The sequence below is a fragment of the Zonotrichia leucophrys genome, chromosome 3 (assembly GCF_028769735.1).
Source record: "Zonotrichia leucophrys gambelii isolate GWCS_2022_RI chromosome 3, RI_Zleu_2.0, whole genome shotgun sequence".
NCBI classification, from domain to species: Eukaryota; Metazoa; Chordata; class Aves; order Passeriformes; family Passerellidae; genus Zonotrichia; species Zonotrichia leucophrys.
In genome coordinates this window covers 16,014,665-16,028,213 of record NC_088172.1, presented here as the reverse complement: position 1 = coordinate 16,028,213, position 13,549 = coordinate 16,014,665, and the positions used below count along the sequence as shown (strand labels likewise).

The window sequence follows — 13,549 nt, the reverse complement described above, 5'->3', positions numbered from 1 at the left end:
AGAATCAGCAAATCCAGTGCAAGCTTCAAGATGGCTTGGTGATTTTCAGAGGGAATTCTTATTTATTTACAGATTTGTGTGTCAGGATTGACAACCAAAGTTATATTAAACCTAACTTCCAGACCTGTGAAGGGAGATATTTCTGAAAATTTCCATAAACCCCTAAGCAATGCAAATGACAAAATGGTAAAACCCTCCCCGGTCCCAAAATTACTGTATCTGGTTTATTTGGATTCCTGCACTTATGCTTGAGTTTCCTGGAAATTTCTGCCTCTCTTAACCTCACTCTGTCTCAGAAGAATCCCATCATTCTTACAGAGCCTTTGTGCAAGGTTTTACACTTACTGTAATGAAGCCTGTAAGACCCAGGTTCTTCTTTCACATTTGCATCAAACACATAAGGAAAACCTGTCAAAAGTTAACAATTTATATTCTGTACTTTTATAAACTCTTCTCTTATATTCAATGCCCTCACAAAGCATCTATATGAAAACTTTCTACTTGAATAGTGGACCAGAACATGGCTGATTTGTAAAACAATACAATCAGATATTAACCCTCCAAGGTAACTAGAGCAGAGAATGTAAGTGTGTGAGGGATGCATGGACAAGGCTGCCTGCATCTGGTTTATTTGGGCAAAAAGGTGTTACCTCATTATCCTTTTCTGCCACTGCACAATGGAAAAAGAAAGTTTAAAGAGTTCTGATTTTGTTTTTCCCAGTTTGTGAGCAGTGATATACAGAATAAATCCTTCTTATTTTTCCCCTTCAGATTTCTTTTTGAGGCAGTTCAATAACATTTCAAGGATTTCTGAATGTAGTGAAGAACCAACACACTAAAAATCAGAACATGCAGGGACATTCCTGCACTGCCTCATATCATCCAAACTGTCTAAACACCGAGGTGACCTCTAAAGCCTGAATTAACTCTACAAACTGCTCTAGCATTTTAAATAAAGGCTCAACACTTATTTAGGCTTAACCTCAACAGTGCAGTTGAGCTGGGGTCTATTTGATGCATTTCAGTCACTACTGAGATTCTCTCTGGCTGGAAAAACCCATTACAAAGTGATGTAGCATCCCCATTACTGTTATTTCTGGTTAAGATCAGCCATCTTTTCTGCTGAGGGGCTGGAAAGAGACAGCATGCTATCCATATGTTGTTTTTATTCCACTAAAAATACTTGTGGGATGAACCTGGTAGGTTTCCAGTTCATTTATAGGGCAGGAGTGGGGCACTGGCAGCTCAATTATTCTGCTCAATTATTTGTTTGCCAATCCAGATCCTCAAAAACCACCTTCAATCTTCAAAAATGGGTGGTATAAATTAATAATAATGTAGACAAGATGCAATGTAAATGAGTTATTCCACTTCATTACGTCTATTCCAAGGTCAGTATTGGTAATTAGAATGATTGTCAAGCATTCTGGTTATTAAACATTCATAATGGATTTGCTGAACTCTCCAATGTCAATCTTGAAAGAAAAAGACCACCCCTAGTGAGAAATTAATTTATTTAATGATGACTCTACTATTAATGTACATAAAATGCACACCTTACTGGTCTAAATGAAAGGTATGCACATTCTGTCTTTCCAGGAGTAGTTATCAAATAGCATTATAATCCAGGTGAAATTCTGTGTAAGTAAAAAGCAATGTCTTCATGTCATAGAGAAAAATCTGTTTATTCTATGAATGCTTACTAAAGGGACATAAATGATCAATTATTTGAAAAGACATGTAAATATGTTAGCATTATGCAGCGAGCTAGCCTCCCTCTACAGTAGTCCCACTCAAATTCATCAAGATGAAACACCCACAAATACTGAGTGTTCTGCCCTGATCTGCCAAGTCTGACACTGTAAATGCAAAAACAAAAAAAAAGATGCAAAGGATTAACTTCTATACTCTCAATTGCTAAGTACAGCAGTAAGACTTACTGACTTTAATTTATACCTGAAAGCCACTGATGTGTTTATCAATGCTGTTTGTATACCAAAATACAAATGGAGCATAACACAATATACATATTTTCTACGTACCACCCTTGCTGCATCTTCTAAAATTGTTTCTCATTCAGCTGTGTTTTCCTGACCATTTTTAGACTTAGTGCCTAGAGATTTATTATCAAAATTGTTTAATGTTGAACAAAGATAGTGTTTTACTGGTTCTGCTCCTTAGGTGTCCCGTGCTGCAAACAGCTTATTATGGAAGGTCTCTAGCAACACCAGCAATGTGGTGAGCACTTCCTTGGCACAAAGAGAAGGCGGTCCCTGGGGGTAATAACACTTACATTCCACACAGAGAAGCTGGGAGGTTAAATTAGCGTTTGTGAAGTACTTGGAGCTCCTTGAATTCAAGACACCATAGAAATGAAGGCAAAAGCAAGTGGAGGAAAAGTGTCAACAATCAATATTATTCAGTAATGGCTACAATTTTTCCATTAACAACACATAGAAATGAGGCTCCCGGTAGATGTGGATCTGTTATTATTTTAGATTGAAATTTTCAGATAGGTACTTGACTACATACACAGGGATATAAATAAGGAGCCCAGTAGACATAATCTGTTAGGCAATGTTAGGCAATATGTCTGTCTACATATTGATCTCAACCCCTGTTTGCTTCTAGAGGCTGCTCCTCTCTTTCAAGCCTAAAAATTTGTAGCTATCTTTAACCTTCTGCTCTTGCAAGCTCTGCTATTCTTCCTTTTATGTGGCTCCTCTCTGGGAGTACTGGATTATCACTTCCTTTATCACACTTCCTGGAGATCATTTTCACCATTCTGCACCCTGGAAGCAGAGTTTTTTGATCAAACCATGCAGGCTACATATACAAGTGTGCATGCCAAATGAGCATTGCATTTTTGTAATAATAGCCTTGAATTCTCTAAGTCACCCCAAATTTAGCACAGTATTAGCTCTCACACATGTAATTTCTAATCTGAGGTAGGGTCAATAAATTGCTCCTGTCAATCTTTGCATCTTAAAAAAACAACACTTTCTAGAGGTGCATGATACTCTCAGTACCATCACTTTCAAGGAGAGTGCTAGCACTCAGCACTTCTATAAAACTGTCTCGTTAGATAGCTAAATAAAGATTGGAAAATATCAATAATGTTGTGCTTATTCTTCACACAGGATTAACTAAACGTAGCATCGGGAAATACTTGTCCCTTTTTCTGTACTCAAAGCAATTAACAGGTAATTTGTTTTCCTCCTACACTGAGTATTCCACAGCAGCAGGATAAACGAAGTTTGGCTTTGTTAAGCACAATGCTTAAGCACTTCTTGTGGTAATTAGTATTTTTCCACAATGTGCTTACCCAATTACACGAAACTTGAGAAGAAATCAACCTTGATGCATATTCTTTAAGTAGTAATTTAATTCACTAATGTCAGGTGCTGCACCTCCTGTAGAAATTAGGCTTTTTTGTGATAACCTAACTGTGAGGTAATGTGTGAGGAAACAGTCCTACCACAGTCTTAAGAATAAAATGAGCTCATCTCCTCATCTATGGCGCTGTTCCTTTATAGCCCAAATTTTCAAGAAGGATTGAGGATGGCTTTTCTGGATCTCTCTTCAAGTATAACCAGTTTTGATGAAACTAGAAAATCATCTCACAACAAGAAGCCACATGGAAAGAAATGAGGAATACCCCATGGGCAAGAAAGAAGGGTCTCATTTTGTGCTCTAGATAGAAGTGCAGAAGGAAGAGCAGCTGTGAGCATCAGAGTTGAATCATTGGTATATCCAATGCCAAATACCTACTTGCATGGGGTGTGTGCACACATAGGAGTAGCCAATTTTCTTCCTGTGCTGGAATATGTTTTTTTTCCAAATAGGTGGGCATTATCAGACTGCACAGTGAGCTAAAGAATGGGCAGGGGAACTTAACATTTAACACTGTTCATTACAGTCTACGTTTGGAAATTGTAAAAACCCTGAGTACAGGCCCGACCCTGTGAGAGCCAGTGGAAAATCTTTTGGCTTGGGTGTAGTTTGACCAACCATTCTCTGCAAAAGAATGAACCTCTATCTCCACAGGACTAATAGCAACATCTACACCTGGACAGAAAAAAATGTCAAAAATAAAGCAAATCTTACAGGTGCTCCTGACAAAGATTATTTGTCCTCTTCTGCTTCCACTTTATCAAATGGTTTAGCCAATTTAGAGAAGAATTCTTCCCCTTTAGGGAAAGCAGCCTACAGTCATGGTATACAGCTATCTAAGAGGGTATGCATGGACCTCTCTATAAGGAGGACAGATAGAGCCTTCTAAAACTCTAATGCATTTTCTCAAAATTCCATAAAGAGGACATGAAAACAGGAATTTAAGCAGTCTTGTACTACCAGTGTCATTCCAGTCATATATAGAAATGGAAATGACACCCCAATCCTGTTGGGAGTATCTGATTACAAAGTCTTAAGCCTCACAAGGTCCTTCCACACAGCATCACACTCAAAGTTCAAATATGTTGTTTGCCTGCAATGACCCCTAATCCTTTTTCAGAGTAAAAGCTTTCCAGCAAGTAATCTTATAGGATTTGCTTCTAGATGCACTTGACTGCATTAAAGTGTTGTTAATGATCCTAGTTTACCAAGCAATCCAAATTCAGAAGGGTTTAGTCTTTTACCTAATTGTGGCACAGTCGGTATTGTGCAACCAAGACCAATTAAATGTGAGAGTCATAAAGTCAAGAAGAAGGCGTGAAGGAGTTGATTGACTACATCTCATAACCAAAATGGTTCTTAGGTTGCCACTGGAGGCCAGTACAATCAAAAATGTCCTCCTGTGGGTGTACAGATTCAGTTAAAGAGCAACTTCAAGCCTGGAAGAGTAGGAAGTGAGAACTCACTAAGTTCTACCAGTCACACTACCACTTCAAAAGCATAATAGCTGAAGAATTTGGTCTTACATTAGCAGACTGAGTTTTAGACTCACAGCCCTTATCAAAATTTTGATGTGCACTGAAAATACCAAAACTATTAAAAGATTAGGTATTAAGTATTGCTAAATATATGATAATGATAATATACCTATTTGCATATGTAAATCTTAGCACACGTTCATATATCTAATTGCATAAATCAGCTTTTTTTTTTCAAGTGAGCAGAGGTCATATTTGGTCATAAGGTATCACAATTCATAATCTCCCTTCCCTATAAATACATCTTTATCTTTTTTTTGCTTAAAACTTATTTTACCCTCAGGGTTGAAAGTTGTACTCCTATTTGACATATATCTGGCATCTATTGAACTTCTGCTGAACAAATCTGTCACTGAAATTATAACTTCAGAAATTTCCTAGAAGATTTTGACTGTCACTTCATTATACAGCTGAGGGTTTCTGAGCCTAGAGCAGCAGCAGACAGGGCAGGCAGTACGTGCTTGAAATCTCAGTCCTGAAGTTCAGATGGCACCACACTTCCATGGACCATCAGGAAAATTATTATTGAATCCCTACAGCCTCCTTCTTGTGGGTCAGCTTCATTCTAAGACACACCAAGTTCTTCTCTGGTTCAAACCTGCTTCTGGGATGTCAAAAAGCTCAAGTAATCAGTTTACATCACCTGGCAGAGCTCTTAAAGAGAAGGTGGGTCACCCTTCCTGGACCTGGCTGAAGGCCCACTGTCTTCATAGCTTTTGCCCCACACTCTCTGTCCAGGAGCTCCTGCACATACTGGACAACATGTAAAATAAAAAAATGCTGTAAATACACATCAATTGCAAAGGAGTATTCAGCATATTAACAGTTACTGTTTGAAAGTAGCTCGGCTTTTGCAGAAATTGGGGATTTGCTAAGAGCCAGAGAAGCAGGTGAGAGACCAGGCTGAGGCTTCAGGATGGCAGCCTTCACTGATTTAGCAGAGCAAAGAAATGGAATTTCCTTCTCTTGAAAACCTTTTCTTTTTTGGAAGAATATAGAGAGGCTTGCTCCCTTGAAAATCATTGCTAGCTGCTTCTCAGGCCCAGTTTGTACCAGTTGTGCTCAATGTAAGATACAGCATTTAATGCTTCCACTGGCAGAGCAGACAAAAGTCAGTGAAATATCCCTGGTTCTATACATGATGGTCATAGCCAGGATACAGCCACTATTGTATTGAAATACAATTGTTATATATTAAAATACAATTGTTATATATTAAAATGCAATTGTTAAAATACAATTGTTATATATTAAAATACAATTATTAAAATACAATTGTTATATATATATAAAATACAATTTATAATATAAGTATTATTAATAATAAAAATCCCCAATTGTATAGAAATTGCATATGAATACAAAAAATAATCCACCATTTATACAAATTATGAAGAATACCAAAAAATAATTAAAACCATATCTTTGCCAAAAAAGTTTTTTTTTCTTGAAAAGGAAAACTGAATATCCACAAAGCCAAGGTAGCTTAAAAGCCTATCGTCTTTCCATAGATCAAAATTTCTGTGGTACATGAAATTTGGATTTTGTTTCAGGCAGCATCCTGCCCTCTTTGTGGAAATGATGCAGTTGTGATCAATGCCTTCAGAGTTACTTTGTATTCAAAGACATGACTGTCAATTAGTCAATGAGTAACAAATTTTAAATGTCAATTAGTACTCAATTATCTGTTTCTCTATACTCCTGCAAATCTGTTTTATGATGTCTGTGAAGCTCAGTATGTCCTCATCTAATTTTTTTGATAAATGTTCTCCTTTCCAATATCAATAGCTTCAGTGGAATACAAAGCGCTTGTATTGAAGCTGACTTGCAACTTTCTTAAATTAATTCTTCCCTCTGTCTAATATCAAAAGAAAGCTGCTATTTCCACATTGACTATATTAGAATACCTATTACCTATAGAAGCAGGAAGTTAGGTAGCTTTCGATACACAGACTTTTTAAAATAAATCTGTAAAAGATTAGTGCTCTGTATAAAAGAAATGGTAAAATAAAAATGAAAAAGACAAATTTAGGCCTAGTCTGAATCTGTTGTGTGGAAGTGCAATACACTTCATACCTCCAGACTTTTGCATTAGAAGCTCTATCAAGACTACAAAATACTAAATAGTGAGGAATTTCACAGGTACTGACTTTCACAAGTACAGGACTTTTGCTCCATTTCTGATACATACATCCATCTGTCCCCTTTCTGGTCTATTAACCTCAGTGTTATTGCCAGACATAACCCAAAAAACTACTCCAGCAGCAAAAGCTGTCCTTGTGATGTGGATGATGGTGTCTATTAATGCATCAGTCAACAGAGATCTCTAAGAAAATACAGATTTTAAGGTGGTCCTCGTGGGAACCAGGGTGCTGGGTAAGGGGAAGGAACACACCTTTATCATCTGTACAGAACATGCCAATTACCATCTCTCTGAAACCATCAGCTCTGTAATGTGCAGACACTCCACATTCTGCAGAACGTGACCTCACTCTGACATGGCTTAACCAGCAGTAAAAGAGCTCATTAGCTATGCTTTGTGTAACTTTTCTCATCTATTAATTCTCTCTCTTATCTAAATTAGCTTTTTAATTTTCAAAGTTCCTCAAAGACACAAAAAAGGCATTTCCTATGGGATGCAGAGTATATACTCATGCCACTAAGCCTGTACCCTTACCACTGTGTATGGCTGTTCTCCTAGATTCAGTAGCTCAGGTAGTTCTCCAAAATGAGATGAATCTTCTGCCTGGGATGTACAAACACATTCAGGCTGCATCCTTCTCAGATTATAATTCTGACTGGAAAACTGACAAACATCTTTAATTTGTCAGTGCTGCTTTATATCACAGCAACCAAAGGAACTACTGAAACAAATGCCATTAAGGAGGGTGAGAACAGAGGCTGAACAAACAGCTGTGGACAGAACCTACACAAGACCAAGCAATGAGGTTATATTTGACAGCAGAAGTGCAGAAACTCCTGAGTATTGTATGATTTGAGTACCTACTGCTGTTTTGCAACTTCTGTTGCATTGTAGAGAAAGCATAATGTGAACTACCTGGCTCCATCAACCTGATATAAACTCTGGAGGATGCTTGTCCTTTGAAAAGTCTTTCCTCCCCCCTCCCCAGAGCTAAACAGATCTGTTCAGGACTGCTGCTATCACTATGGTTACAGCCAGCCTCTCCAGGAGCTCTGTTTGTACCACTGGCCCTAAGAGCAAGAGGGAGAAGCAGAACAACAGCACTGGGTCGGATGCAGGCTCAGGCACAGACAGGCTGGGGTCTCAATCTCTGCCTGGCCTGTGAAGGCAGGAGGAAAGGGCATCGAAGCTGGCTGACGAGCTGGAAGACTTGACAAGAGAAACTGGGGAAAAAATTGGGAAAAAAGCATAATTATGGTGAGAAAGCCTCAGATTTTCAGTGCACCTTAGCGCATGAAAATAAAGTCTACGTGCCTTACATCAGCCAAGAGATGGGCATCTCTGGGGCAGAATTCAGGGGTGAGGTGTGATGAATCAGCCCTACACATGCCTACTTCCCTCCACGTGTGCTTGAGTGTGAGGTTAACACAGACCAACTCTATTTTTCTCACTTCAAATTCAGTTAGGAATTATCTTTCTGCTTCAAAATGGCTATTCAGTTTGTCATTAATATATCTTCTCTTCTTTAAGGCTTTCATTATTAAGTTGAAAGCACATTTACAAAGAGTCAAGAAAAACATCATCGATTCTGTGTTATTTTTAACAGCAAGAACCCTTTCCAGCTGTTTAAGTGACCCTCATCTAGACCCCCACCAGCCAAGCTGTGAGCCTGGGTTTCACAGAGCCAGCACACCAGGCAACTTCTTGGGACTTCATCTGAAAGTACCCAGTGAAATGGCAACCCCAGCTCGCCATCTATTTAATCCTGGGCAGCTCCCTCTGTGGTGTATCCTTATTCAAGGTGGTTCCTGTCTCCTGTGTGGCTTTCAATACAAACACGAAATCCTGTCCTGGGGGGTTGGGTTATTTTGGGGGGAGTGGTGGTTGGTTTTAAATCCAAAAGTAATACAGCTTCAGTAGATCACATCCCTTCACTCTGAATTTAAAGAGTACTAATGTCTTCTTGTCTTACCTTCTTAAAGCACCTTAGGTTTTCATTAAGAAACTGCATAAATTTTAAGGCAATAGTACAGATTATCTGACTTATCTTTTGCTTCAATATTTTGGCAATATGAAGATAAAAAATTAGCTGGGTATTAACAATCATAATTTTTGGTGACACAGATGAGAATCTCAGTGACAGTGACTGTTGATAACAATATGGACTAGTTCATAAAGTATCCAGAACTTCACACTGAAGATGTACACTAGATGTTAAAAAAAGCAGTATCACTAATTAAATACTTTGGCTAGCATAAAGTTGAAAACTATCCTGCTTGCAGGAAATAAAACCATTCTAAATTTCTGCTGTGTGGAGTCAATAAATTCCAAAACAATAAAACAATTTGTGTAGCTTTTTTTTTCTTCTGTAATGTACCGGTTAAAAAGGAAGTTTCTCTTTTAAAGTCAAGCCGTTCTAAACTCCTGTCAGTGTTACCAAGAAAAGTTCAGAGTCATTCTTAACACCAGTAATGGAACATGAAGTATCGTTAGATCCCAATTGTTTCTTTCCTCTGAAATCAATTGGGAGTATGACCCCAATAACTGATGGTGAAGTACAGAGGAAAAATTGTTTGTGTGCCTCTGCTAAGACATGCTTCTAGCTGCCATAAACCATGTCATTAATGACAAATTCCTAGACATGGAAGTTAACATTTCTGTGGTAACAAACAATTTCTAAGTATTACTAAAATTTGTCCATACTTGAACAGTGGACTATAGTAATGCTAAAGAGCACAGTATTACCTTTCTGTGCAACTCCATGGTTTATTTATTTGCTACTCAATATGGAACAGAGCTGAGAAGCATGGACACATTCTCACTATTGGAATATGAGAGTCTCTCTATGGAAATACTTGAAGTTTGCAGGCTCCTAATGCTCATTGCTAACAGTGATATACTTTTTTTGAAATTAAGCTCCTCTCCATAGTCAAACACTGTATTTGAGAAAACCTTTGAATCTTGAAATCCAAACATCTCTATCTGCTCTGCAAAAAAAGAAGGGGATTTAACCAATATTGAAAATGTCCAAATCTGAACACCTGTCTTCAGTGGTCCAAGGCACCATTTTACAGCTGTTTTGGACGAGATTTCCCACAGAAAAGATACCTTGAACTTTTGAGCATTATTTTAACAGCATTCTCAAGCTTTCAAGATACCTCAAAATTTAAAATCTCTGTTGTTGGGTAAAAAAAAAAAAAAAGAAAAAAAAGAAAAGAAAAAGAAAGAATGAAGTAGTAAGAAATCTGCTGTTTCATACTGTCACAGACCACAATCCCTTGTCAGTGTTCTTGATATAACAAACGAAAATGGTGCTGTGTGTCTTTGCATGCAACACAACCCAATTATCACTTGGTGTGCACAACTCTTCAATACTGACTGTACGTAGTGTTTTCTCCAGCTAATTAATAACATGTGCTGACATCGCCTTCTGAAATTTGTTCTACCGGCAGCTCGAATAATTGCTACCAGTGCCATTTCGTTTAGACCCCACCCACTTAAATCACTTTACTCCAAAACTAAGTTCAGCCAATTTATGGTAATATATGTACGCTACACTTCCCAATACTCCACGGATCACTTCGGTAGGCTTCAATTACACAATGAAATTGTAGCAATGTATCCTCCCGAGTGTGGCTGGGTTGTAACCAAAACCCGTAGGGTACCTTAGATAACAGAGAAAAAACCCTTCTGGGGACATATTTCAGATGTTTTTGATAACAATAACACCATATCAACAGCCTGGACAAATCTAGTCTGTGCGCGCTTTTGGGATCCCTCAAGGCACTATTTTAAGCGCTCACGACAGGACCATGATGCAGACCGGGGAAGCATCAGCGGCTTCGGCTCCCCCGAGCCGCGGCTCCCCCGGGACAGCCCCGGCGTGGGAGCAGCCCCGGCCGTGCCCGCCGCCGCTCCGGGAAGCGGGGTGCGGGTGGGGGACCGCGGTCACCTGACTGCGCCGGGCACCGAGCTGCGGCGGCGGCGGTGGCAGCGCCGCTCGGCTCCGCTCCGCTCCGTCCCGCCCTCTGCACTGGGCTAGGGGGCGGCGCTGCTGCGGCAGTAGCGCGGGGATTAGGCTGCGGGAGGATTAAGCCGCCGGCTGGAAATAGCAGCGTCGGCTCCCGGGCGTGGACGCCCAGCGCATCCCCGGCGGCGGCGGCGGCGGGAGGGGCAGCCCGCCCGGCACCTGGGGCTACCGGGGCCGGGGGGCCGGGGGGGGCTGCTGCGTCGCGGGGCGCCTCGCCAGCGGGCCGGGCCGGGCAGCGGTCGCGGCGGGGGCCGGCAGTGCCCTCCCCGGAGCGGCGGCAGGAGGACGGCAGGGAAGGACGCGCTGACAGGTCGGCCGCTGGCGCTCGGTCCATCCCGCTGTCGCCCCGCGCCGGGATGCTGCATGGCGCTGGGCGCCGCCGCCGCCGCATCCAGCGGCGCCCCGCTTCCCGGCGCGGGGAGGGGGGGAGTCCCTGTCGGGGCCGGGGGTGGCGGTGGGGGAGGCACCGGGAGGGCAGAACATGGCGCAACGGTGCCATAATCTCGCACCGGGGAGGCGGCGGCGCGGGCGCTGCAGCGGGGCCGGGGCGCGGCGGAGGCAGGTGCGGGAGGGCTGCATCCCCCATCCCGGGGCTCGCACCGTGTGTGTGTGTGCAGCCTCCTTCAGCTGCCGTCATTATTTCCCCTTCATCTGTTCCTCGCAACGCCTAAAATACCCTCGTTCCTGCCCCGGGCGGCTTCCAGCGAGGCAGAGGCTTACACAACGGGGCGGGGGGGCTGCGCCTCGGGAGGGGCCGGGCTGCCCCGGGGACCATTGTGCGTGTGGCGAGGCTGTGCCCGTGCCCGTGCCCCTGCCGCCCCTGCCTCTCCCTCCGTGCCTCCCCCCGGCCGCAGACCCGGCATCTCCCCCTCCCCTCCCGTGTCTTTCGCCCCTGCAGAGCCGGCAGCAGCCAGCACGCCGTTCGAAGATGTCGGGTCAGACGCTGACAGATCGCATCGCAGCTGCTCAGTACAGCGTTACGGGATCGGCCGTAGCCAGAGCCGTCTGCAAAGCCACCACGCATGAAGTGATGGGGCCCAAGAAAAAGCACCTGGACTGTGAGCATCCCTTTTTGTTTCCCCAGCCAAGGCCCGGGGCTGAGGAGCCTGCCCGCGGGGCACTTCAGCGGCCTTTGAGCCGGCTGGCTGTCACGCTTGCTCTAATCCAGCTTGCAAAGCGTGAGGGTGATGGGAAATCTCCAGGAGAGGATGAGTTGTTATTGCATTTCTTCTCTTATTGCATAATACTGCTCTTTCGGCCATTTTTTCTCCTCATGACCTCTTGCCTTTTATCCAGGAAGACAGTGGAAAGAGTGCCTTATGGAGCAGGGTGTCAGGGGGAGAGAATCACAGGGCAAAATGGACATGCGCTTGCCACTGCCTGCTTTGGTCAGGGTTAAACTAGGATGAGATATACATAAATAATATTCCCAGAGCTGGTCAAGCACCAGCATGAGCAGGGCCATCTCCACAGCACTGCATCCCCACTTCTGAAGAGGTTCAGATGATGACGTGCTTAAATGGCAAGGCAGTGGGATAACGCCATGCTGCAGACTGGGACAACCTTTGGAGAGTTTAAGGGCTGTTGCTGAGGTCCCAGATATCAGACAGCAACTTTGTGAGCTGTCCAGTAGTGTGTGTCAATGTTTTATTGAAGATGGATGTTGGCTTTATCTCAGATTTTTGGTGTATTCTGGACTGACATTAGCTATTTAAGGCATGAAGCAAGGGTGAGGCAAAACCTTTATTGGAAAACAACGAGCTAGTCATGTTTCATCCTGACAATTTCACTTCAACTGTCTGCCCCTGCTTGGAGACACCAAGTAGTAGAATGGTGAAAGAATTTGGTTGTGGGGTGTTAATTGGCCTTGTTTACCAGTAGTATCTCTGTCCAGCATTGAACTTGGCAGATCAACAGCAGGTGTTAATATTTAAAACTAAGTGGGCTTCCCATGGTCTTTTTGGACATGGTAAAAAGTACATTCAAGTAAAGATCAGCAGGTTTTATACCAGGCAGTCTCTTGGCTGCTGGCCATTACTAAGTAATGCTGGTGCAGGTGTTTGTAAGTGCAGTTCTGATGATGCAGTATTTGTTAAAAGGGGGTAGCATTACTTCTGGAAAATAATTCCAGATTTCCCTTCTAATGACTTTGTAGCTTACCCTCCAAGTAGCAAACAGTAGACTGGTCTTTCAGTATATCTAGATGCTCTTGCAATGTGTCCAAGAAATGCTGATGTAAGCAGCATTGATTGAAGACTCACTGGAGTCTAAACTGTTTAAGTAGATAATTGGTCTTGATATCATATATTCTGTCATGTTTTCTTGTATATTTAAAAAAATCATCTTGGTTATTGATGTTTCTTCTATGTTGTTTTTTGGTAGCTGTCAACACTTTTTAATCTTTTTAAACACTTTAGGCTGTGTCTGGACTGTCCTATACAGACC

At 42.2% G+C, this 13,549-nt stretch overlaps 1 protein-coding gene across 8 annotated transcripts in view; it reads left to right on the top strand.

Moving 5' to 3' along the window:
• The first annotated feature begins 11,126 nt into the window (after positions 1 to 11,126).
• SNAP91 (synaptosome associated protein 91) overlaps positions 11,127 to 13,549 on the top strand; it is a 63,533-nt gene continuing 61,110 nt past the window's right edge. For 5 of the 8 annotated variants that reach the window (XM_064707481.1, XM_064707479.1, XM_064707476.1 and 2 more), the window contains exons 1-2: positions 11,128 to 11,414; positions 12,003 to 12,162. In XM_064707481.1, the coding sequence (XP_064563551.1) occupies positions 12,033 to 12,162 (130 nt within the window). In that variant the 5' untranslated portion in view covers positions 11,128 to 11,414; positions 12,003 to 12,032. Of the gene's footprint in view, positions 11,415 to 12,002; positions 12,163 to 13,549 lie in introns of all 8 variants that reach the window. The other 3 variants (XM_064707480.1, XM_064707475.1, XM_064707477.1) reach the window with 1 other exon arrangement.